The sequence below is a fragment of the Dipodomys spectabilis genome, unplaced genomic scaffold (genome assembly GCF_019054845.1).
Source record: "Dipodomys spectabilis isolate Male_0828 unplaced genomic scaffold, ASM1905484v1 ptg000107l, whole genome shotgun sequence".
In the NCBI taxonomy this organism is placed as follows: Eukaryota; Metazoa; Chordata; class Mammalia; order Rodentia; family Heteromyidae; genus Dipodomys; species Dipodomys spectabilis.
This window is the reverse complement of record NW_024870784.1, coordinates 4,987,878-5,013,459: the sequence shown is the minus strand read 5'-3', so window position 1 is coordinate 5,013,459 and position 25,582 is coordinate 4,987,878. Positions and strand designations below refer to the sequence as shown.

Genomic DNA, 25,582 nt, shown 5'->3' with positions numbered 1-25,582 from the left:
CACAGGTGTACCCACAAGGCTGGATTAAGTTTCTGTGATAGCATAGAGCTTCCTGGCATCCAAGATAAAAAGAAGGTTCAGGGAAAATAATTTGAAAACAAGTTTTTATAGGGAAGGCAATATTGCTCTCAGAATTGTAACAGCAAGACCCCTGGGCTTTCTAGACCCCTGGGCTTCTTATGACATCCAATAAGAGCACAGACTGAGTTACATTAGAGAACCACTCAGACAGACAGACAGAGCACTGGTGCATTACTTTGGTGCTGTGGTTTCGCATAAAGAGGGGAATCTGAATTCTCAGAATAAAGGGGACTGTAGCTCTCCATGATCCCGCGGTGCTTGAATCCGGTGACCCGTCATTTACTCTTGCTTTTCTCATCACCCTCTATTATTCACCAGCTTTTAGTGATTCTTAACTTTTTTTTAAACTCTTATAACCCACTTGGAAGTCAGCAGGTCCTTTAGAGCAATACTTATAAATGAAGAAGAGAGGATCGTCAGAATACAAAGAAACAGCGAGAATTCCAATGAATTGCGTGACTTGAGCATAAAAAATGGTATGTTCAACAAAGGCAGAAGTTGGTTGTTTAACTGACCCTCACTTTGGAAATGACACAAGACTTAATAAACAAGGGGAAAAAATGTGTCCTAGAAGGAAGTGAGTTGTAAGTAGGAAACCAGAGCAATGAAGTTGGTTACGGTGAGGATCGCACAAAAGAAAAATGGCTGCAAAATGACAGCACAGCTGCCTAATGGGGAATCAAAAATAATGTAGAATGGAAGCTTTAGACATTGTATCATGTAAGAGTCAAGGGGGACAACTAGAAGCGAAGCTTCATACACTCATAGTGTTTCTTGGAAAAAGGATACATTTACCGATTAAGCTAGATTTCATTTAAAGATTAATGAGTGAAGAGTGAGAATAGAAACAAGAAGGAAGAAATAAGAGGATGGAAAAGATGCAGATAGTAAACGTTGTAACTAACTGGGAAAAAGAGGGACTGAATAAAAAATGAAATCAATTCAGATGGAAAGAAATGCCAAAGAAAAGCAGGCAGAGAAAAGTGGCCACAGGAAATACACAACAAGGAGGTTGGCATCAGACCAGGAACAATAATATGAATGGAACAAATCTGCTGCATAAGTGACAGACTAAAATAATCAACCCAAATCAGTTGTATACTGTTGACAAAAAACATCTCACAAAAAAGATAAACAACTAACTGTGGAATGAACCATCTTAAAAAATCTAACTGAATAAAGCTGACAGAAATAAAAATAAGTATGCAAAACAGAGTTTTCATGCAGGAAACATTACAAGAGTAAACAAGGATATCACAAAAGGACAAAGGCTAAATTCATGAAAAATGGATAACGATGAAAGACTTAAATACACCTAATGATACAGTCTTGGAACAACACAGACAACTTCAAAAGGACACAAACAGGTCAGTTTTAGTGGGAATTTTTGATTTTCCTTTCTCAGTAATAAGTACATCAACAGCATTAACAGGTTTTGGTGGTATGGTTATTTTCTAGAACTCCGAATCTAACAATTAGGAAATACTCCCATTGTTTTAAGCACACAAGGGACATTTACAAACATTGATCATGGACTATACCCCTCTCCAAAGTAACAAATCCAGCATTTAAAATATCAATGCCTATAGATCTCATTCCTTCTTCTAAGTGCCAAAAAAATTAGAAGACAAAAACAAAACAGTACTTATAATGGTAGCTACTTATGATGCTGAGATCTGAAGATTGCAGTTCAAAGCCAGCCAGGGCAGGAAAGTTTATGAGACTTATTCCAGCTAGCCACCAGAAAGTTGGAAGTGGACCTGCAGCTCAAGTGGTAGAAAGTCAGCCTTGAGTGAAAAAAAATGAAGGGACAACACTCAGGCTCTGAGTTCCAGCCCCAATACCAATACCCATTTACACACAAAAACAAAAAACAAGACAAAACAAAACAAAAACACAATAAAACAGAACCAAGACAGCCAATGAGCACCACCTATCCATTAAAACTTCGAAAGGTTTTGGAACAGCTTTGAAGTCAGCTTTTTCTTTGGAGTTACATTTCAATTTGTGGGGTGAAGATTTGGCAAAGTCCTAGCCAGCCCTTCCTGTGGGGCCTGCTTTGAAACCCTGAGTTCTGTCATTAGGGGACTGAAATTACGTCTTATTTTTGTAGGCTTAGAGAATGCTGGGTGTAGAGCAGCCAGTGTGTTTGATAAAGCCTCTGTGGGTCGGTGATAGGAATGAGGAGGGCCTTTGTCTTTATGTTGTTTTACTGTATTTTTTAATGCTCGTCTTATAACTTAGGGTGACTTTTCTCTCGGGAAGGCGCAATGCACATTACTATCACTCAAGAACAGTGACACTCAGGACTCACCTTCTCACCCCTCTGACTCTTGTTTTATCTTGTTCCCGTTCCTCTCTCTGGCGGGGCTTCTGCAGTTGGAGGGGGCCCTGTGTGAGGGCCTGTGGTTCGAGAAGGCGCAGGCTGCTTGGCACAGCCGTGCCCCTCTGCCGGATTTCAATATCTACTTAATATTTTCCTGGCAGCAGTGGGAGCCAACCATGTCACAGTCCTGACTCATGGAAATATAAAATATCTTTTAACCCCCTTCCCACTTGCTGCTTGAACCCTCTCTCCCACCCCACCCATAGAGTGTAAAAATGTGTACCTTTGGGGCTGGGTGTGGTGGTTGATGCTGGTAATTCCAGCCTGGAAAGGTATAGGAAGGAGGATCAAAGTCCACTGCTAGCCTGAGCAAAAGTGAGAGACTCTGTCTGAAAAACAAGTAAAGAATAAAAAGAGGCTGAGATCATGGCTGAAGTGGGTAGGGAGCACAAGGCCCTCATTCTAAACCCCTGTGTGGCTAAATCAGTTTACAAGTGCAACTCTAGAGCTCTGTTCGATGATGTGCTTTGATTTCTTTTTAAAAATTCCAGTCAACCAAAGAGAATTCATAAAGCTCCTGGATATCCACCATGCCTTGGACCTTAACCCAAAATACTAATAAGAGGGTCTCCTCTCCTTCTGGACCACTGGGCGTTACCATTTTGTTGTCCACAAAACATAGAGGCAAAGACACAAATGTTTCCACAACGGGATGAGAGGGTTGAACACACAGCTCACCCTTGGTGAGTCTGTGAATCCTTTGAGGCACATGAAAGACTCTGTAAAGCAGTGATGCATCTTCTGCCCTTTGTGCTTACAGGGAGGTGATCTTGGTGACTAAATTCATTTCAGCAGAGATTGTAACACAACGTGCATAGCACTGACACCTTAGTTTTCTTCAGCGTTACTGCTGGCAATGCTCCCGCATACGTTATCCCAGGGCTCTGTGACTCCCTGCAGTCCCTTTAATTACCCACAAAAAATAAACAAAGCTAATCTGAGAAATGAGCCTGTATGGCCAATAAATGGTAGAATCGGAAGCCAAATATGTGCATTCTGACCTCCCAGAAGGCTTTCTGTTTTGTTTTTTTTTATTGAGTTTTCTGTGCTTGGTGTTATTTAAGACATATTTATGTGTGTATTGGTGGGTAGGGGAGGTACTGGGGCTTGAACCCATGGCTTGCACTCTCCCTTAGCATTTTAACTGAAGGTGGATGCTCCATCACTTGAGCCATACCTCCACTTCCGACTTCTTCTGGGTTAAATGAAAATAAGAATCTCTTAGATTTATTTGCCCAGGCAAGCCTGGAATCTTAATCTTCTTCAGATCTCAGCCTCCTGAGTAGCTAGGATTATAGATGTGAGCCATTGGCACCTGGCAAGATGGTTTTTGATTCCTTGGTCATGTCTAGTGACTCTGAAGTTCCTATATTATAAAATGTAAACTTTTAAGCAAGGTGCTCAAGACCGTCCCGGACCTGATGCTAGCTTTCATCTCCATCCTCCTCCTCACCTCTCACCCCTCCTCCCTCCTCCCTCCTTCCTTCTCTCTCCTCCCTTCTCCCTTGTGGCTGGGCTTCCTCCGAACCCTCCACTACCACTGCTTCAAATTCCTCCCTGGCAAACAACCACCACCACCACCACTACCACCAACTCCCTGGCAGCAGCAGCTCTGAGCGTCTCCGCTGTGGTCTTCATCCTTGCTTCGGGTCCTGCTGGCTGGTGAGCTTGCCCTCCTGCATTCGGCCAGGAGGGCACACAGCAAGAAGGTTCTTAACCAGACCCAAGGCTGGCGCCTTCACTTTGGATGTCCCAGCCTGCAGACCTGGGACAAATGAAATGTTCTCCTTTAGAAACTAAAGATAAAGAGGAAAACTCCTCTCTCTAGTCCCCGAGACAGCAGACGGAATTTTCCTTTTCATACTAATAAATATATTGTAGCAATGTAACAGTTTCTGAAAAATTACAAGAATATTACTAAACGTACCACGACTTCACTGGTTCTCTTTTTGCTGGAGATTTAGGGTATTTCCAGTGTTTTGCTTTTATAAACAACCCTGCAGAGAACATTCCTGAAGATGCATCATGAAGGTGCACATCCTGTATTATTTTCCTAGGAAATGTGTATTATTTATTTATTTTTGGTGGTCTGGTCCTGGGGTTTGTACTCAGGGCCTTGTGCTCAGTGGGCAGGGGCTGGCCTGCCTGAGCTCTGCCTTCAGTTCCTTTATGTTGCTGGTTATTTTCAAGGTAGGATCTGCCTTGGTTGGGTCTGGGTTGTGATCCTCCTATTTGCATTTCTCCATATTGCCAGAAAGGACAGGTGTGTACTACTGTATCCAACCATTGGTTGACAGGGAGCCTTATAATTTTTTTTTCCTTTTTGCCCAGGTTGACTATAAACTATGATCTTCTGGTCTCAGTCTTCCAAGTAGCCAGGATTACAGGCTTGAGCCCCTACAGCCAGCTAGTTTAGATGTGGAAATTCTTGTTGCTGCTGTTATTACTTGAGCCTAGGTCTGATGATGTTATCCAGGCTGGCTTCTAACAACAGATCTCCTGCCTCAGCCTTCCTAGTAGCTGCAACCATCTCTCCCATCTAACCATGCACACTTTTAAAAAATGTATATAATAGATATTTATTTACATATATAAAAATTCATGTCACTTTGCATAATATTTTTAGACTTTAAAAAGTATTTGAGATATTTGGTTCATCAGGAAGGTTGTCGTGATTAATACTGGTACCAGCAGTAATTAAGAATAGACTTTGACTAGCCACAGGTGAGACCTGGCTGGGGACAGGCCCCAGGGCCCTGGCACGTGACTTACTTAAAGGAAACATGAGTGAGTTGAGTGAGTTGTGATAGCCTTTGGCTTCACAAAGGAAATTAGGGAGTGTTCTAGAGACCACACTTCTCTCTCTCAGGCAGTCTTCCCAAGTGTCGCTTCTCCATTTATCCTGGAGCTGGTGACCTTCAGGCAGGATGTTTATTCCTAACTTTGAGATTATCTGGTTCCACCCTTAAGAGAAGAAAATTCCTGTTACCCCTGCTATGCAGGAAGTAGAGGTGGGAGGTGGTGATTCAAAGCTACACTGAGAAAAAGGGAGAGACTCAATCTAAGAGAAGGGAGAGAGAGAGAGAGAAAGAGAATGGGAAGGAGAAACAGTAAAAGCAGAGCAGAGAAAGAACATTGACTCTCAGAAAGAAAACAACTATTCCTATGAAGTACTTCTACAGAAGTAAAATCCCACACAGAAGCAAACTGAGACAACCGTAGAAAGAATCCCACATAGCCTTCCCATGTTGTCAAAAGCAAGACCAGACACCAGCAAGGGTGGCGGACCCTTCCACAGACGACCTGGGTGGGTGGTGCAGGCAGGGTCTTGTCACCCTGAGGATAAAGTGGCGTTGAATTCGGGGGGGTCTAAAGACACCCTGGTGTGCCATTGCAGAAGAGGAGGGGAAGAACGGGCGATGTTGGCTCAGGGTTTTCCTCCATTTCAGATCCTACCCTGTGGAGCACAGACCACGTGCGGCAGTGGCTGGAGTGGGCGGTGAAAGAGTATGGCCTTCCAGACGTAGACGTCTTGCTGTTCCAGAATATTGACGGCAAGGAGCTGTGCAAGATGACCAAGGATGACTTCCAGAGGCTCACCCCGAGCTACAACGCCGACATCCTTCTCTCCCATCTCCACTACCTCAGAGAGAGTAAGCCGCCCCTCTCCCCCGCCCCAGTCATGCCGGTTGCCATGGTTCCTGTTGCCATGGCTTCAGACCAGGTGGTCCACGGCATCCTCCTGACCTTGCCCAGTGTCTGCGAGGATGCCACACTGAGATGCCACAGGGCGCCATGCAAACCTGGCCGGGTTACACAGGCAGCACCGACAAGAAGAGCACAAGTCACCCTAGCGCTCAGCTGCTCCTGCAGGGCATGTGGGACCCACTGGGGGGTGGGGGAAGGGGTAGAGAAAGCAAGCTTCACCTGGTCCCACACTCCCTAGTCTCTGTGATGCCCCTCATTAAAACAAAAAGGAACAAGAGACTCGTAGCCACACAATGAGAAACACAGGCTTTACTGGTGCCGAAAGCTAAACCAGCCCCTGCATCCCCTTTTCCTGTCTACCTAAGCTTGAACAGAGGGAGGATTTTCACTCTGTCTTCAAAGGGCTGGGCTAACCTGGCAGGATGGGAAAGCGACACTGGCGATCGGAGACCTGAACCAGGGATTCTGCTGAAGGCTCCAGTTCTCACAAGGGTCCAGCATGGCCATGGGGAACAGGAAACGTGCCGGCTGGGGTGCGATGAATTTCCTTCATCGCTTTGCCAGGCACCCCAACCGACGCTCCCTGAGAAAGATGATCTATCTGTTCAGGGTTTAACACACTAACACGCAGGGCGGTGATGTAGGTTTGTCAGAAGCCTGTGATGTTAGGTCGGGTCAGGGTGTTTTCCTTTCTCCCTTTCTTTCCTTTCTTCTTCTTTTTTTTTCTTTCTTCTTTATCATTTGGATGTTGCCTTTTGTTTTGTTTTGTAGCTCCTCTTCCACATTTGACTTCTGATGATGTTGACAAAGCCTTACAAAACTCTCCACGGTTAATGCATGCTAGAAACACAGGTAATGCTGGCCCCACCCTGCCCTGGGATGAGTGTAGAGTCCTGTCTGCAGGTGCATGCTTTAAGGTAAAACTCGGGACAGGTGAGAGCATCGGAAGGCAGAAGGCAGAAGTGGAAAGAAGGCAGATGGGTCGTTTAGGCTAAAGGAAGTGAAGCCTTTTAGCATCTGAGCTTTTCCTGTCACCCCTCCTCCACCCTCCTCCGTCCATCAAAGGATTTCCTTTAACTAGAAGACGTGCAGAATTAGCTACCACTTTTGCTCACCTTGGCTGGATTTCAATCTCTTGCTATTACTGTTAATCCCAATACAATGGCTTTAGAGACTTAAAACAACTCTAGTCTAAAGAAAGGGGCCCTGAGCAACCTCCATTTTTTTTGGTTTGTTTTTATTTCCATTTTTATTCCCAAAGGAATGTCAACCAGGACAAGCTAGATTGAATTTTTTCCCCTTTCTGATGCTATTTTTAGGCCATGGGATTTCATTTAAACAGGCACACTCTTAAAGTACCTGCCATGGGTGCTGGGAGGGGGTGGCTGTTCTTGTCAGTTTTTTCCTAGAGGAACTCTTCTGCAGTTTTGGAGAATATGAAATTAGTCTCTAACCCAGTGCCTCCCTTCTGATCTGTGATCATGGGTCTTCCATTTTGGTCTGTTTCATGCCTGAGCCTGGCTGAGTGTAACAATACTGCTTGGTCCTCACTAACCCCTCCTCCCATTTCTCTGGGGTTTCTAGGTGGTGATGGGTTGGTGGATACTCTGTGGAATGGCTGTGTTCTTGGTTTGTATCCATATTTACTTCCCCTTGACTTCTGATGGAGTGGGGGAGATAGAGAGCCACAGACTTCTCTGCATGAGCCTGCAGGGCCCTCCACAAGCAACCAAGGCGAGGGGTGCAAAGGCTAGGGGGATGCAATCTTTTGCAAGCGAGCGAGCCAAACCATGGGGCGGCCTCAGGGAGAGAGAGCTACAATAGGACCAACTCTGGAGGTGAAGATTACAACTAACTGGCTGGTTTACCTTGGTCTCTTGTATTCAACATTGTTTCTGCGTAATATCAAAAACCGCTTTGAGCCAGGAGCACCCCCTTTCAACTCTCCTTCACGCATCACCCTATGAATAATATTGTACCCAGAAATAACAAAATAATCTAAGGTGATTTCTCCCTCTGCAGAAACACCTTTGAGATACACATATTTTCTGATAATTTCCCTTAGTGAGAAATTCTTTAACGTGCCCGGATATTTCAAGAAAGGTCTAAGGGCATTAATTTTATTATCATCGAGACATAGACTCAATCAAAGAGCAGGACAACAAAGTCCAAAGGGACAGCAGGAAGCGGATCCTGTCAGTTGACAACACAAGCATTGGGAGAGAGAAAGCAACCAGGCATTTGAATAGAGATGTGGATTCATTTTTAATAAAATCCATATAGTCCTCGGCGAAATATTTGTCATTCTTTGGTACTGTTTTCCAAGAGTTCTTTAAAACTTTTTATGGATTTTATATGTTTGCAAATAAAAAAAAAAGCACCATAGAAAAATTTTAATAAAGTAAGATCCCTTGGATGAAAACGGAGCGTCAACAAGAAGCTGTAAAACCAAAAATGCAAAGTATTCTGTAACAAACACCCAGGGGAACCTCCTGTCCCTGTGTGTGAGCAGTATATTTGTGCGTTTCCCGAGAGGTCCAAGATGCTTCGTGAAGGTCAGCCAGGGTAGGGTAGCTTTGGCACAGATAACTGAGATTGACAGCCACAGAAAAAACAAAAACAAAAGTCCCTCACGTGTTTTGTCTTTCCTTTTGTCTGCAGGGGGTGCAGCCTTTATTTTCCCAAATACTTCAGTATATCCTGAAGCTACGCAAAGAGTTACAACTAGGCCAGGTATGCCACCACCCCCGCGTGACCGCTTCACCTGGGGACATCCCACAAGGCTGCTGATCCAGGACCCAAGTCCTGTGATATGAAAGAGCGGATCCCAGATCTGAAATGGGTCCCAGTGTTCTTGCTGTCTCTGTTGGCTCAGAAAGCAAATTCAGCCCAGGTGCTCCATTCAGAGACGGCACCAAAGGTGACGGAGCTTCTGAATTAGGAGCACATTAGCCGTCCCCAGTCGCTCTTGGAGGACAGGTGGGGAAAGGAGAGCTTCTCAGTTCGTGGCAGGGCTGATGTTCAACCAGTCCTTTCTCCCAACAATGGCGCAAAGCAAGGGAACCAGTAACGACCCGTTCCCAGCTTGCCACAAGAAAGCCAGGTCGCAGGGCACAAACCTCTAATAGTATTTATGTTGAGTCATACTTCAGGCCTTTCTGGGTAATACAATCAAGTAATTAACATGGGTGTCATTCATGCGCAAATAAATGTTTATGCCGTGCCCCGAAGTGCCAAACACCGCCCATGTTAGACTCGGTAAATATAAAGATGAACGAACCAAACTCCAAGAAGCTACCTTCTGAAACCTGGGGTGCCCAGGTGGCACCCCACCTGGCTCGTTTGCTGCGTGGCTCCTCTGGTCTCACGGTGGAGGGGCTCAGTGGGGAGCAAGCTGTGGTATTTAGCCTGGGGTTCTAGATGATGCAGTGGAGCTGCCCAGAGCCAGCGATGGGCATGGAGTTGTGTTGGTGCTGAATGGCTGGAGCTGATGGCTGCTTCTAGGGCAAGGATGGGACCAGGGAGCCTCCCAAGCGAAGGCTGCATCTCAGAGGGGAGGTGGACATCGGCCAGGGGTACGATGTCTCGGAGAGGACATTTCAGACCCAGGCAGTGCACCTACACCTCCCTGATGGCCACCGCAGGCCAGGTTTCTTCCTGGCAGCCTCTCAGCTGGGCAGGAGGATGGCCTCTCTGGCCCCTGCTGGGTCTTCCTCCACCTGGCTGCCCCTCCTTGAATCCTGTCACCTGTCTAAGTCACACGAGTCTCAGGTGAATTGGTCCAGAACTCCAGGCTTAGCTGCTCCTTCTTAACAAGGAGGAAGCTGGGAGCCAGAAGCTGGAAAGTGGGGATCTGAAGATTTCTCGGGGTGCTTCTTCCCTCCAGCCCTGTCACTGCTACCACAACTTCCAGCTGCCATTTTTCTTTTCTCTAACCCAAGGGGCGGAAACTGGCTTCTCTGTCCCTGAGAGGCCTGTGAACGGGCCGAGCTGATGTCCCCGCTTCTGTCTGTCACGTGAGAGGTCGTTGAACTGTAGAAGGTTCCAGCCCTGCTTCCCAGTACCTCTCCTCAGTTCATCCTGTCTTGGTCACCTGTTGCTGAGTTGACACCGCAGTCAATCTTTCATTTTTCTCTGCTGAGCTTCCCAAATGCTTCACTTATTCCAGCGCTGCTGGCCGATGTCTGTCCAGCACTGTGCCAGCGCAGCCCCGGCTCCAGGTCGGCCAGAGCTGTTGGGATCGGCGCATATCCCCACCCCTGCCTTTCCCTCCTCTGCCCACACCCAGTCCTCTTCACTTGCTTGCTCCCAGGAGGTTTCCACATTTTCCCGATTTAAAACACACCTGCTTCTACTACCAGCCCTGCGTGGAAGTAGCATGTGGATGGGTCCCTCATATAACAGCATTAGCACCCAGACACCTCAGTGACCGTCTATGGTTACACGGTCCCTATTTTACATGTCTCCCTCTGTTTCTCGAGTTGTGACAGTTATGACTGGCAGAAACCCTTTCTCATCTTCCCTGTAAGCATCTTCCGCCCTCAGTGAATCCACTCCTTTTGAAGCCGGTAGACCCCCTTGAGGTCTCAGGGTAAAGTGGAGAGGGACAGTCTTGGGAGCCAGCGTACGGCCTCCAGCTGCACCAGCTGCGCATCCTCTGAGGAGCAGGCCATGAGGCAGAGCTCGGTCCCAATCCCACACAAGGATGCTGGTCCCTAGACAGACCCTCGCTTCCTCCATCCCTATGACCACCTGCATGGTGTGACACGATCCAGGGACCTTAAGGAGAGAGAAGAGACTGCAGCTTTGACTGCTGCGTTGAAGCCATGTTCTTTGGGTGTTAGTCATCTATTGGGACCCATTATCTGGGACAGCTTGGCCTGGCCAGGTGCAATGAGACAATTTAGCACCACCAGCTACTGCACAGCTGCGTGCTCTGTGACTCCTGGACATGCCACACATTGGGGCTTCCTCCTAGCTCTAGCAGAACCACAGGGCTTGTGCACATAAGCCAGAGGGAAAACAAATGGCCTCTGTCTCCACATCTTTGACATGGGATCTTAGAAGCTTTAGGAAGATCTCCGTTCAGTAGACAGACAAGAGAGATCAGTTTAAGTGCTGACGCTCACTGCCTCACATTTCATAGGGGTTTATCGATTGGTTCTGGTCAGCAGCTCTTGGCCTACTAATTAAGTCTTCCTCACTAGCATCCAAGAACAGAAAGAAAGCAAGTTTTTACTCATTTCCTCTGCCCCTGGGGGGGGGGGGAGTGCCCAGGGAGGGAGACACCACAGCTGTAATAAACAGAGACCCAAATCCTTTCACAGGGGAGGGCGGAGGGCTGGAGGCATATCAGGCTTGGTGGAGCTTAACCCTCCTGGGCCAGACAGGCAGGATATGATTCTAATTCTCTGATTCGCTGAAGTGTCAGGGAAGGTGTGGTGGGAGGAGCTTGGCCCAGAATCCATAACCAACCCAATCCTAGCTCTTCAGGAGTCCACAGAGGTGCTGGGGTGGGGCAGTCACCACCAGCCAGGCTCCCGGATCTGCCTCTAAACCAGACTCTGGTCTGCCTCAGTCTGCCTCACACACCGCTGCCACCCAACTGCTGCCGGGGAAATCGGCTTTACAAAGTTCAGTTTTACAATAGTTTTCTACCGATGAAACAATCCGCGTGCGCGCCAAAAAGCAGCCCTTGCAGGCACAGGAACTTCTGCCAAGTGGATGAGTGCATAACCTTGAAGAGTGTGTTGAAGTGAAGTGTAAAAATGCCTTCGTATTTGAAGCGCTATGCTCAGCTCTCATTAAAGAGGCAGGGGAGTGACTGGGGGGGGACAAACTTTTCCAACAGCCACGAGTGTAATTGCTCAAAAGTGGCTTGCTTAGAAGATCACACAGCTGCTGCCAAGGCTGACTGGATGTCCGTCCTCCCTTCAACTCCAAGGTCAGCGGCACTTCCCAAGGTCACATCCTGCGGGAGGGGCTGGGTGCCCCTTGCACGGGACCAGTAGCTGATAAGGAAGCATTGGCAGAGAATGTCATAAAGGAAAACAAAAGCCTGCTTATCTACCACGGCCGTGTGTTTATGAACACCATCATCAGTGTCCACGCAAACACCTCCAACTCTTGGCTGCCAGTTAGACTCCCATTTGGTATGGTTTAGGTCCTGACGTTTCCAAAGGCGAGTGGGACCTGGCTACTCATCCGTGGACAGAGTTTCTGAAAGAGTTTCAAAATATTTTGGTAGTCTGAGTTGGGTGTTGAATTTTTTTCCCAGTGCTATTTTACCCATGATATGTTCTATTCAAGACAGATCCTGGCAAATCTTCCATTTGTGTACTCAGACTTAGGTCTAAGTTCTCTAGGATGCTTAGGCATGTAGAACACCTGTATGGGCATGGTCTAGATGGCACATCTGAAATCATTATCTGTAAGAACATAGATTGTTAGAGGGAGATTGCTAGAGCCAGATTTCTCAAGCTTCAGAGAGGACCCAGCACCTCAAATTTGTTATTTTAACTGACTCTGACTGTCTGGGTGCGGGATGAAAATTTGCATTTCTAACAAACTCCTAAATATTGCTGAGGATGCTGGCTCACAGACTGCCCTTTGAGAAATGGGGACCTAGGACATCCTTCTGGAGCACGCTGCTTTCCCTGGTGAGAAGCGGAACCTTTGTGTGTCTGTCTGCTCCTGAGTTAGGGTAGATGATGTTAGAAAAGCCTGGCTCGTAGATTCTTACTTCTCTTCAGACAATGCTCACATTGAAATTCTGCTTAACAAAAATTTTTCCCCTTAGCAGGGGGGAAAAAGCAACTGGCGGAGAATCCACATGCAGAATATGCTCCCAGAGACTTGCTGAAACGTAGATGTAAATGGATAGCAGCGGCAGATCTAATTCCCACGTGTAATCCCAACTGCAGAAAAGCAGAACTCCTAGAAGCCGGGTGTGGGGGGCAGCCGAGAGGGAGCTCTGGCAGAGCTGGAATTCTCTAGAATTCTCTTAACCTATCGAGGCCAGGGAGGGTAGGATTTCAAAGACCACCCAAGTTGCTGTGCTCACAGCCAAACAGACCAAATAAATTAAGGCCATCTTGTGTTGAATTTCACATTGCATATCATTTCTATTCTCATTGGGATATGAAAATAGGAAGAGACACATATTCTAGAACATAGTCAGGATCTTTGAAGACTGTCCCACCGAGTTGCTACATCTTAAATAAGGTCAGATGACTTCCCCCAAAGCGTCTTTAAAGTAATTGCTTTGCCTGGCTCTCCATGTGAGATTTTCATGGGTATCTCTTGCTATCTGGCATCTGGCACCTGCAGAGTACCTGAGTCTGGCTTTCAGTTGGCTCTGAATGACATTTACTTTGAACTAGACCGATCGATCCAAGAAGTTGTGGTTCTGAAACGTATTTGGCTTGCATGTAAACAGAGATTTCCCTGTGCATGATAATAAGAACAGGCATATATTCCTGGCACATAATTTTGAAAGAGTCTGGAACTCACGCAGAGCTGTGATCACCATGAATGGGACTGAGACTTCCATGTAGAAGCACATTACTGAAGTTTCCCTATGCAAAGTGTGAGGGAGGCTCACGGAGAAGCGTACCATGTAATTAATAGATCAGAAGATGACCCCGAAGGTCATTGTTCCAGAGCTGCGTGGGATTTATTTCATGTGATTCATTTCAGAAAAAGTTCTAAATGTTTGCCTAGAAAAATAAGTGGGGCAGTTAAGACCGACAATATAAATGGATGAGCTTATAAAGGGAAAATGAGGGGAAACCAAGGGTGGGAACCCACAAATAAGAGGAGAAGAAAGCAGCATTCATTTCCCAGGGAGAGAGAGGACAGGAGCCTGGATGACAGCGGGTGGGTTTGGAACGGACCTTATTCAGAACCTGGCTGGCAAGTCCGAGTTGCAGAGTCTGTTTTGGATGGTTTGTTTTCTGATTCATGAAGATGATAAAGGGGTAGGTTCAGACTAGTCCCTGGCTAAGTTCATTCTAAAATATATTTTTAATATGGTTTTAACTTGTAGCTGTAGGGTTATGTTTACAAGAGCAAACTCTGGAACATTCTGGTCATGGAGTTTTTAGATTAACAGAAGAGAGAGTTGTTTATGTATTGGTTTTTGTAGCTTGAACTCAGGTCCTTGTGCTTGCTAGATCAATCTCCTACCACTTGAGACACTGCCCTAAGTCAGAAAGAGAGACATCTATAACAACTAAACATACCAAATCAGACCTTATAAAATAAAACCTAGAAAAATGGGAGAATTTTACATCAACCAAATATGCCAGATTGTAATCTATAACTGGAATTCAAAGGGAGTGAGTTGATGGTCTGAATATTTCTTCCCTCATATCAAATATTCATCTCCTAAACAACAATTTAAAAAAAAAATACAAACATCTATTAGAAAAACTACATCATTGTTTTTTTTGTTTTTAGTCAATTCATTTGTCTTTTCAGATTTACCTTATGAGCCTCCCAGGAGATCGGCCTGGACCACCCAAGGTCACCCCACCCCTCAGTCCAAAGGTACTGAATCAGAGCCACGGATCTGGGTGCCCCACAGAGGAGGGGATGGAGGAAAAAAAAACGTGAAAAGTTTGTCCCACTGTCAGCGAAACACCACTGATTGTACCCACTTTCATAACAGAGAGGACTTGTTGAGAGGCAGGGACCAGGGGATTGTGCTTAGAGGCTAGCCCGGGCAAAAGAGAAGTTTTGAGACTCCATCTCAAAACAACCAAGTGACTGGGCAAGGTGGTGTGCGCCCATCATCCCTGCTATACATGCAGTGTAACAGTCAGGTGCAGTAGCAAGAGCCACCTTCCTCCCCATGACACTGGGAATGGTGAGCAGGAGGAGCCCCACCCAGTCCAGATATAAAGTGAGACCCTACCTTGAAAATAACTAGGAGATGTGGCTCAAGTGGCGGAGTGTCCACAAGCAGGTGCAGGGCCCTGAGTTCAAATCCCCCTGAGGAATGAATATGTGAGGTTCCCCACAGATGAACACATTTCCTGGGATGCTTGTGTATAGAATAAATGATTAATGAGTCCCTTAATTTGGGCTTTGCTTTATTTGGTTATGTCTTATTTTCCTTTATTTATTTTATACCGTGGTTCATTTTACTCTGTTTCATAAGCCATCTCAAATTCTTAAAAAATTATTTTTAGAAGTTGTGGAGTATATTTTCTTTAAAAATAATGGGATACATACTCCTTTTTGCTATAGTATTTAGATTTGAATTCATTAGAAGGGGACAATTTCCCTTCCTCTCAGGTGCTTCTGTTGTAAGTGTGAGACTCTTACATGAACAATCAAAATCCTGTGTGGAATGATCAGTGTGTCCTCAGCAGCAGCGAAGGCCGGTGGTCAGATGGAAGTTACAGCTAACTGTCTTATTGCTTTTGGATTTTCAGCTGCTCAGCCATCTCCTTCCGCAGTGCCCAAAACGGAAGACCAGCGTCCCCAGCTAGGTAGGTCTCAGTGACCAGCATGGACAGTCGTAAGAGAAGACGAGGCCGTGGGGGAATTTCCAAGATGAACTGAGCGCGTTACGTTTTTCTTCTTTATAACAATCTCTGTGTTAAAGATGGACCAACCTATTAGTCTGCACTAAAACGCTTCTGGACCGTGTGTCCGGTGTGGTCCCAGGCTGCCCTGTTGATATCCTCGGTTGAGCTGGAGGCTTTGAGCAGAACTCTCCACCTTGTGGTTCTATGCCACCAGGAAGGCAGAGCGGTGGTTCTGGGCTGGGGGGTGGGGGGGGATGTTTCCAGCTAAGGAATCTGAAGTCACCTCATGCTGAGCCCAAACGCTGTCCTCGGAGTTTGACTTCTCTCCTTTCTGCTTGCAGATCCTTACCAGATTCTGGGACCGACCAGTAGCCGCCTTGCGAACCCAGGTAAGGCCGTGCTAGCGAGCCTGTGTTCACACTGCAGCCATTTGTGTTTGGAAAGACCATTTTGTCCTGGTACACACATCCTTCAAGGGAACAATTTTATTTACTTGTAGGTCTCACTGGGTTGTCCTAGTCAAAAGATACTAATAGTAACAACAAACAAAAAAGGAGAGGATCCGATTATCCTTTAAGATTTTAGCTTCAACAAAGAGCATGTGTAGCCTCCTTGTGGAGTGAAAACTTTCCAGGGCTGCCGACAGGAAGCCCTGGGGACTGGGTGCCATGAGACAGATCATGCTCACAGCTGGAAGTCTGAGTCAGGGCGTCATGGCAGTGGTCCTGATGGGGGAGGGATGGGTCCCTTCTCAGCCCCCCCCTTCCACTTGCAGATGACTGGCGTCTCCTTAGGTCCCCTTCCATCACTTCTCTGTGTATGTATATCCTCTGTCTGTAAGGACACCAATCACATCAGAATAGGGCCCAGCCCACTTCCTCCTCCTCTTCCTCCTCCTCCTCCTCCTCCTCCTTCTCCTCCTCCTCCTCCTTGTCCTGAGGTTTGAACTCAGGGTCTGGGCACTTTCCCTAAGCTCAAGACTAGTGCTCTATCACTTGAACCACAGCTCTACTTCCAGCTTTTCCAGTGGTAAATTAGAGATAAGTGTCTCATGGATTTTCCTTCCCCAGGGCTGGCTTTGAACTATGATCCTCAGCATCTCAGTGTCCTGAGTAACTAGGATGCCAGGCATGAGCCACCAGCACCAGGCTTCAGCCTGTGACTTCTGTAAAGACCCTGATCAGGTCAGACCTTCAACACAGGAGTCCCAGGGGGACACATTCTTTTGGAAAGGAGAATCATAGCAATCTTAAGACTTCACATTAGGCCCATCTTTGACAGTCTGTGTTTGAATTGAGATGCTGGGAGAAAGCACAGGGTCTTCATTGGTCTGTTCGTAGCCCATTCCTGACCAGGGGCCAGCCCTCACCTGTCCTTACGTGGCTGTGCCAACCGAACTGTCCTATTTGTATTCAAATCAGAAGCAGGCGTGCTGGGCCTCCTGCAGACATGCTGAGCATATGCTGCAGGTACCGGACCAAGATGCCACAGTCACATTGCCAGTACAAGCTGGAATGTGTGCGTTCTTCACATCAGGCCAAACCAGGGAGCCCAACCCCCCCCCCCCCCCCCCCCCGTCAGATTCAGTCTGCAGACATCCCCACAAAAGGAACCATACTTCGAGAACACGAAAAATCCTTGCTGAGTGACTTTGTCTTTGACACAAGAAGTTGGTATGATAATTAATTCAAGAAATAGGTTTTCAGCTGCAGAACAAGGAGAGAGAATTGTTTTCTCTTTCACTCCATTAATCCAGGCAGAGAATAGGTACACAGCATTTATTCGTTGGGGATGTGCATGGCTGAGGGGTCTCAGCCTTGGCCCTGAGGAGTAGCCACCTCCTTGGGTAGTTGTAATGCTCTGTAGTCCACAGAGCCCCAGCTCTTCTCCTTTATATGGCATCTGACTGGTGGCCAAGTCTCCCAGAGCTGCCATTTGCAAACTGTCTCATAGCCATTCTTTTTGTTGTTGTTCATCATGAGGCTTGAAGTCAGGGCCTGGGTGCTGTCCCTGAACTTTTTCATTCAAGACTAGTGCTCTATCACTGTAAGCTACAGCTCCACTTCCAATTTCCAGCTGGTTCATTGGAGATAAGAGTCTCCTGGGCTTTCCCGCCTGGGCTGGCTTTGAACTATGACCCTCAGACTCAGCCTCCTGAGTAGGCAAAATTGCAGGTGTAAGCCACCGGTGCCCAGCTATCTCATCACCGTTCTAATAAATAGAATGACCATGTTTTGTGATTATGATGAGTCCTCCCTCAGGAAGACTAGTCTGTTGGATGAGGATAGTTTAGAAAGAAGAGAAGCTGGGAGCCTCAGTGGAGTAATAATCTGATATCTCTCTCCCATGTGATGTTCCCTGTAGAACGTGTTCATGCCTGTGGTCCCCTCTATACCTCATATCTCCATTCCCTAGAAGAGGAATCAGAGGCGCCAAGAAGTTAAATAACTTTCCCTTGAGTCACATGGCCAAAAATCGGAGTGTTTCCAGAGTGTGCCAGCTAAGTTTGAAGGGACGATTTGGGAAATGGGGAGCATCAGAAAGAAAGGGAGGTTCCACTCAAATGAGCAACTGTGAGGGCTCAGGAGAGAAGCTGTACTGAACAAGACCACGTGGGCCTTTTAACTCACACACACACACACACACACACACACACACACACACACACACACACACACACACACACACGCTGTCTGCCACGTGGCGGGTGTTTGAGTGCAGGGCTCCTGCGTGGCTTGTTTGGAGATGTGGGACCAGAGGAAAGCTACTGGCCGTCAGCAAGGCGGGCACAGCGGGCCCTCCTGGTGCCCTGTGAAGGCCCCCAACAGTGTCTGGGCATGGCAGGCCACAACCCTGGCATCCCGAGCAGAGTACGCATGTCGTACCATTGGTGCCATTCACCGGGTCCTGGGCAGCCGGCAGCAGGAACCTTTGGTTTGCGGCCCAGTGGTTGCAAGGGGGAGATGACAAGGAAGGAGACCCCTGTCCCTGCACCTCCTTTTCCTGACGGTCCTCCGCTTGCACCAGGGCAGGTGCTCCTTTTCCATCAAACTTCTTTCTTGTATTCTCTGACCTGTTCGTTCTGCCTCAATTACACATTTCTGTTTGCTCTTCCTACGAAGAAATCTCCTTCATCATCTTAAATGGACAGCTCTTGTCACATCCTAGGAGCGCCCTGGGTTTACCAACAGTAAGCACTTCAGCATCCCCACCCCAAACACTCCCGTGACGTGCCTTTGGGGTACCTTTTCTCCTGCTGAGAAAAATCATCCCTTAATTCTGACGTCATCGGTCTGTTCCAAAGCATCAGCCACACCCTTGCGCTCGGTGAGAGGGCAGTGCCGGCTACCTTTGCTTACCGAGTTTCTCTGGGTGGGTCAGAAGTTAGCCAAGCCCCCTTTAAGATTTCTTAAATCCTCTAGAATCCCTTAGAATCCTGTTCTATATTAGAATCCTATTCTGTATTCTAACATGAATCTCACCACATATTGAATGTGACTGTTTGGGAAGTAAAGTAAGAGCTCAATAAATCACTTGAATTTTGTGGCCAAGAATAACTGGCTTCATTTGCTATGGATGATGATTTCTCATCATGACTGTGTGAGAAGGTGGCCGTATGTACTGCCTACACAGGAGACTCGGTCGTGAACACCGAATTCCGCAGCGAACATTACTTTTTAGAACAGGTTAGCCAAGCAGTCGCTGAATGACTGCATTTGTAGCCTCAGCGTTGGCCGCAGTTTGGGGAGCTGGTGAATTTGTTTACAAACTTGTCACTTCCTGGGATGGAATCAGCTCCTCTCTCCTGTGAGCTGTGAGTTTGGGGTTGTGACTTTAAGTCTTTCACATCGAAGCAAGAGAGTAGGAGACGGCTTTCTCCTCTGCTGGTCCCCCTCCCCGCATTTACAGGGGAGCTGGGTGAGGAGCAGGTCCCTAGGAAGCCAGCCCCAGTGTGGGTGCAGACTTCCAGGCTTGATCCTGGCTGCTTGGGCGGGTCTGTGCATCCACACAGGAACTGTGGAATTGCTCTCTGCATGAGAGGAAGTTGACACTGAATATTTATTTTCAAACAACTGTATATGTTTACAGCGAAGCAGATGTTAGACTGTGAAGTTAAAAAAAAAAAAAGCCCACGTTTCTCCGTATTCCCGGGTCATCTATGGAATCTTTTTCTCCAGTTTTAATTCTTTAGTTACAACATATATACAAAAACCATATGGTGCCGTTGTGTCACTCTTTGTATTCCTAAGTGTATATTAGCACGGTGTTGGGGGCAGCGGAACTTGATTGAGAACAGTTCCTATACAGGGTTCCACCAAAGCTAAGGCTTCCATCACGATAAGCTACAAGCTGTTAATCTATTTCAAATGTGTTGCTAGACTGAAAACGATCCTTTTCCAGAACATACTGGGACCCGGCTGACCTTTCTCATGAGGCTGGTGTATGGGTGAATTCACAAACATCCCCTTCCATCCTGGAAACAAGGGTTTATGACTCGGACAATTTACAGGGATCTAGTGGGACTGACCAACAGAGAGCAGACTTATAATTGAATTTTACATTACATCACTTCCCCTAGAAGTGACTCTAATCATCTTATTCACATTGATTGATATGCTTAAAAGGTCATCTATTTTGCTATCAAGCTCAAGGCAGTACTCTAGTGGAGTTTAGGATAGACAGACTTGCCATTTAGCCCTTGTAAACTTTCCAAAACTAGGACCACATGGCTTAACTTCTAGTCTTCCATATTACCAGTATTCTCTCCACACTGTGTTCTTCAGGGAGCTGTAAGTCAACCAAAAGCAAGGTGGCATGGTGGCTGAAGGAAATGCATAGGCTTTTCTTGAACAAATAGAGAATGGAGGAAGGAAGGAAGGAAGGAAGGAAGGAAGGAAGGAAGGAAGGAAGGAAGGAAGGGAGGGAGGGAGGGAGGGAGGGAGGGAGGGAGGGAGAGAGGAAAGGAGGAGGGAATTGGGAGGCAGGGTGGGAGGGAAAGGAGAGAGAGAGAGAAAGCTCTCTCTATGGTCTGGTGGGACTGAGGAACATTCTAGCTCAGACATGGCTTCTTGTTGGGGTCTCCTTTGGAAACAGGCCTTGGGGCGCAGGGGTGACACAGGGACCCCATGGAGTCCTTTGCCTCAAGACCAGAAATGGTGATCTGATTCGCAATGGAGCCTGTTTCTTTCTGAGCTTCCTCATTTTGAATGGGTTGCTTCTGTTAGGAAAAGTTTGGGCCAAATTATTCTCTGAGCGCCAACAAAAGGTTATGTCGGAAAGAACAGCCCTGACTTCCACCCTCTGTTATTTTCCACACACTTTCAGATACTCATTTCCTACATCAGACGTTTCATGGCTTTGCTCACCCTCGCCAATCTAAATGGTATTAAGTCACTCTTGCCATGCCCACCCCGGGTGTTCCTGCCTCATTCTGTAGGAAACACGAGCACTTTGTCCCCCCAAAAACACCATCCTGGCCTGGCTGTTGTTTGAAGTCATAAACAGAAGCAGCAGACCATGGCCCCTTCGCCATGGAGAACGTGGCTCTGTTAGCTGACCATTGCCTCCGGTCGCATCTCCTAGATGCTGAACCAGAGGACTTGCGTGAGTGCTTCCTTCAAGTGATCTTTCTGGGAAGGCAGGCATGAGGAAGTAGTTCAGGGCAGGGGGAAAACTAGGGAAGCTTCCAGACTTCCAAACGCTACCTTCGAGTAGCTCCCACAGGGAGCCCCAGGCAGCGTCCACGTAACACCTGTCCAGCCAAGGGCAGTAGTACCCGGGCAGCTGGGTGACGAGGGGCAGCCTGGCCCCTGGAATCTGGCAGTGAACCGGGAGCGGCCACTGCTGCCTTGAGAAAGGGCGTCACTCAGCCTGTGCCCGCGGTGCTCACGCCGCTCACGCTGCTGCTCCCTGTGCTTCTGTTCTGTGCTCACGGTGCTCACAGTGCTCTCTGTCCCCCGCCTTCTCTCCAGGGAGCGGCCAGATCCAGCTGTGGCAGTTTCTCCTGGAGCTCCTGTCTGACAGCTCCAACTCCAACTGCATCACCTGGGAAGGCACCAACGGGGAGTTCAAGATGACCGACCCCGACGAGGTGGCCCGGCGCTGGGGCGAGCGCAAGAGCAAGCCCAACATGAACTACGATAAACTCAGCCGCGCCCTGCGCTACTACTACGACAAGAACATCATGACCAAGGTGCACGGGAAGCGCTACGCCTACAAGTTTGACTTCCACGGCATCGCCCAGGCGCTCCAGCCGCACCCCCCGGAATCGTCTCTGTACAAGTACCCCTCCGACCTCCCGTACATGGGCTCCTACCACGCCCACCCGCAGAAGATGAACTTCGTGGCTCCCCACCCCCCCGCACTCCCCGTCACCTCCTCCAGCTTCTTTGCTGCCCCGAACCCATACTGGAATTCACCCACGGGTGGCATCTACCCAAACACTAGGCTCCCAGCCAGCCATATGCCCTCTCATCTGGGCTCTTACTACTAACGGCCCTCCGGAGGCCTAGCCCAACAACCTGCAGTCACCCATACATTGCCACGAACTCGACCAGAGACCACGAATCTAAAGTGCCTCAAGAGAAATGAACAAAAGCTTGTCTGGGGCTGGGGAAGGAAGCCAGGGAGAGACCCAAAGACTTACAGAGGGGGACAGTGACTTACGAATTACTACAGGAAAGAAAAAGGCTTCTCAAGATGCCATCTATCTGGACAGACGATCTGCGGCCCAATCTTGTCAAAGACATTGTATGTAGAAGCATGAAGTCATAAGGACAAGTGCCAAAAAGAAAAGTAGCCTTAAGTAGTGTATAAACAGTAGAGTTCGGGACCCTGCTCCTACAAATTGGGCTTCAACAAAAGCAATAGATGTGACACAGTCTTGGCCTAATATACCCAAGGAAAACTACCTGTACTTTATGATAGAAACATATCAAAACCAAAGTCGAACAACAGGATGGAAGAAAGGGAGGGAATGAAAGAGGGAGAGAGAGAGAGAGAGACAGAAAGATAGACCGAGCAACTAGGGCACCTTAACAGATGTTCGCCACGGAACATCTTGGGTTGATGTTTTGGTTCAGTCAGACACCTCGCAGTTGATGGAAGGCGCCTCGCTGTCTCACACTGTGAAGACAGCCCAAAGTTTCCATCTCCTAGACAGTATTACAGGAGGACAAGCCAAACGGTGGGCTGGGGATGTGGACAGAGTGAGTGTGAGTGTGGATGAAGGGATGGAGGAAGAAGGAGAGGGCACCGAGGAAGAGGAGGAGGCAAGGGCTGGGGAAGAAACTTCCTGAGCAGTGAAGTCTGGATTTCGGACATGTTGTAAGGGCAGAGTTAGGAGGGTGGACGCTGCACGCCTCATGGACAGAGGGAGGGAGTAGAATTCAGAACCCCAAATACACATCTCTTTCTTTGATTGTCAAAGAAAACTTTAACTGGAATTGTCTGATATTTAAAAGAAACGTTCAGGACCTCAGCACTGGCGGGGGGAGGGGGGTGTTCCCTCCACCAGGTCAGGTAAAAGGGGGCCCAGTGGCCACCATCATCACAGATCTACACAGGCATTGTGGGTAGGCAGGCTCCAGTTTTCCTCTTCGAGTCGCAAACGCTGTGCGTTTGTCAGAATGAAGTGTTCAAGTCAATGGTTTGTTCTTGTTTATTTTTTCCTTTTTTATATAATTATTATATAACTTATGCATTTATACACTACGAGTTGATCTCGGCCAGCCAAAGACACACCACACAAAAAGAGACAATCCATGATCTAATGTGGCCTTGAATTTTAACTCTGTAATGCTTAATGTTTACAATATGAAGTTACTAGTTCTTTAGAATGCAGAATGTATGTAATAAAAATAAGCTTGGCCTAGCATGGCGTTATCAGATTGACACGAGTCTGCATTTGCACTTTCTTCAGAACAAATTTGCCTTGTAGAAACTTGTGCTTCGTGGTGTGGATTTTTGGTGTTATAATCTTACTTTATCCAAGAACATATATAAGGAGAACCATAAAAAACAGAATGCCGGACACACAATGTTGGCATCTCCCAGCCCCTTAGCCCTTTCTGTCTTCTAGTTCCTTCTACAACTGGAAGACTAATAGAATCACCTTGGAGCCTCTAGATTTATTCCTAGAAGGGAAAGAGACCCGTAAAGCTGGGCTTTTAACTGAGAAATTCCATGTCTGCGCCGGTCACAAATCACCTTTATTCTTTCCAAGATCATAAAACATGTGATGAGTAGGGAGCCTGCCCTGGCTCTTAATACAAGCTATGTTATTATTATTGGTGGATAAATCACCTGGACAGCTGTCATTTCTCACCAGAGAGCATCATGGGTCAGCAAAGCGTGCCATCTCTCTTTTTTCTGAAACCTGGCCAGCCAGCCACTGTTGTTCCGACTTTTAGACCAGAATGATCAGGGAAGTCTGGTGCGGGAGTCCACAGCCCTGAGCTGAGTCCCTAGCTCTCCTTGAACACATGGTGGGGTCTGAGACCCAGAGCCCATCACCCTGGTTGTCTTTTCTCTCCCATGGGTCCTAAGCACTGCCACCCTGGCTGCAGTGACGTGATTGAAGAGCTGTGACTCCAGTCCCCTGCGAGAAGGGGCAAACGTGAGCTGCTTCTGAGCCTGCAAAGGTGTCTACACTGCCCATTTCACAGCTGCTTCACAACTCATTCCGCACTTGGTAATCCTCTTGCCGTGATTAAATGCACTTGCCAAACCTCAGTACCTTGGGTGTTTTGGCAACGTTCCATAAACTCAGTAGGATACGATTACCCAAGCTTCAGCTGCCCCTCATTACTGAGATTGAAAGGGGCCTGGTCATCTATCACCCGGCAGAGCCTGGGAATGACACAGAGTGCCTGGATCTCCTTAGGAGGAAAGAGAGCAAGCTGAGCTGGCAGGCAGGGCCGGGCAGGGTGTGGCCTGTCCACCCCTGTGGGTTTGAAGGGAAAAGAACAGTCGTTTTGATTTTGACCTCGAAAGTAAGGCATAGCGCCATTCTGCATAGACGCCACGTACACTGACTGGGAGAGCAACTCAGGGGTCTCTTTGGGGACTGTATTATAAGCAACATAACAAAAACACGCTGGGATGATTATATTCCATACTAACAGATGTTTTCAGTTAGATTTCTCATGCCAGGTTATTAGCAAGTATAAGGAGAGGCTTGGGCCACTGAGGTAATGTTCAATCACAAGATCACTCTGAGTTCCCTGCAATAAATAATTCTAAAGTTGAGTGGAAATAGTATCCGTGTCGGTGTCTGCTCCCGTTCTCATCTAATTCCAGAGTGCTCACAGGCCATCATTTTCCCAGCGATCTGGCTCTTCACCCCTCATCTCCTGACTCATCCTCCTCTCCCCACCCAACCCCGCACAGAGCACCTCAGTTGGACGGAGAGGAGTTTTCTCTTCTGAAACTGTCCTTGGGGCTCTGGGCTTGAATTCCTCCCAAATCTCAGCCAAGGCTTCTATTTATGTCATCCAACCTGGCGCCTTCATTCCATGTGGGGGCAGACAACGTTCATAATCTTTTCCATGTAACTTGCAGGACAACAGAGAAATACTTCCATCTCTACAGAGAGAAAGGCAAGTGTTGAGAGAAACCACCTCCAGTGCCCAGGGTTTAAACCGATTCACTTCCAGAGCCTGGACTTCTCACGTCTCGGCTGGTCTTCGAGGATGACCAATCAAGTGTCCTCCCTCTAACTCAGCTCTGCAGGCTGAGGCTGCAGAAGCCCAGTTCTTCCAGATGACCAGGAGGGAAGCAGAGCCACCTCTCATTTCCCCTGCCCCTCGCACAGCAGCTGGCTGGGAAGCCCGGCCACTGGAAACTCATGTGTGCCCAGAGCACTCCCCGT

General features: G+C 47.5%; 1 protein-coding gene across 2 annotated transcripts in view; it reads left to right on the top strand.

The window, feature by feature from the left end:
* Positions 1 to 22,501, top strand: part of Erg (ETS transcription factor ERG) — an 85,932-nt gene extending 63,431 nt beyond the window's left edge. Inside the window, exons 4-10 of one of the 2 annotated variants that reach the window (XM_042687331.1) lie at positions 5,917 to 6,120; positions 6,947 to 7,027; positions 8,837 to 8,908; positions 14,657 to 14,725; positions 15,616 to 15,672; positions 16,053 to 16,100; positions 21,684 to 22,501. In XM_042687331.1, coding sequence (XP_042543265.1) covers positions 5,917 to 6,120; positions 6,947 to 7,027; positions 8,837 to 8,908; positions 14,657 to 14,725; positions 15,616 to 15,672; positions 16,053 to 16,100; positions 21,684 to 22,204 — 1,052 coding nt within the window. In that variant the 3' untranslated portion in view covers positions 22,205 to 22,501. The remainder of the gene's footprint in view (positions 1 to 5,916; positions 6,121 to 6,946; positions 7,028 to 8,836; positions 8,909 to 14,656; positions 14,726 to 15,615; positions 15,673 to 16,052; positions 16,101 to 21,683) is intronic. The other variant, XM_042687332.1, reaches the window with a different exon arrangement.
* Positions 22,502 to 25,582: the final 3,081 nt, after the last annotated feature.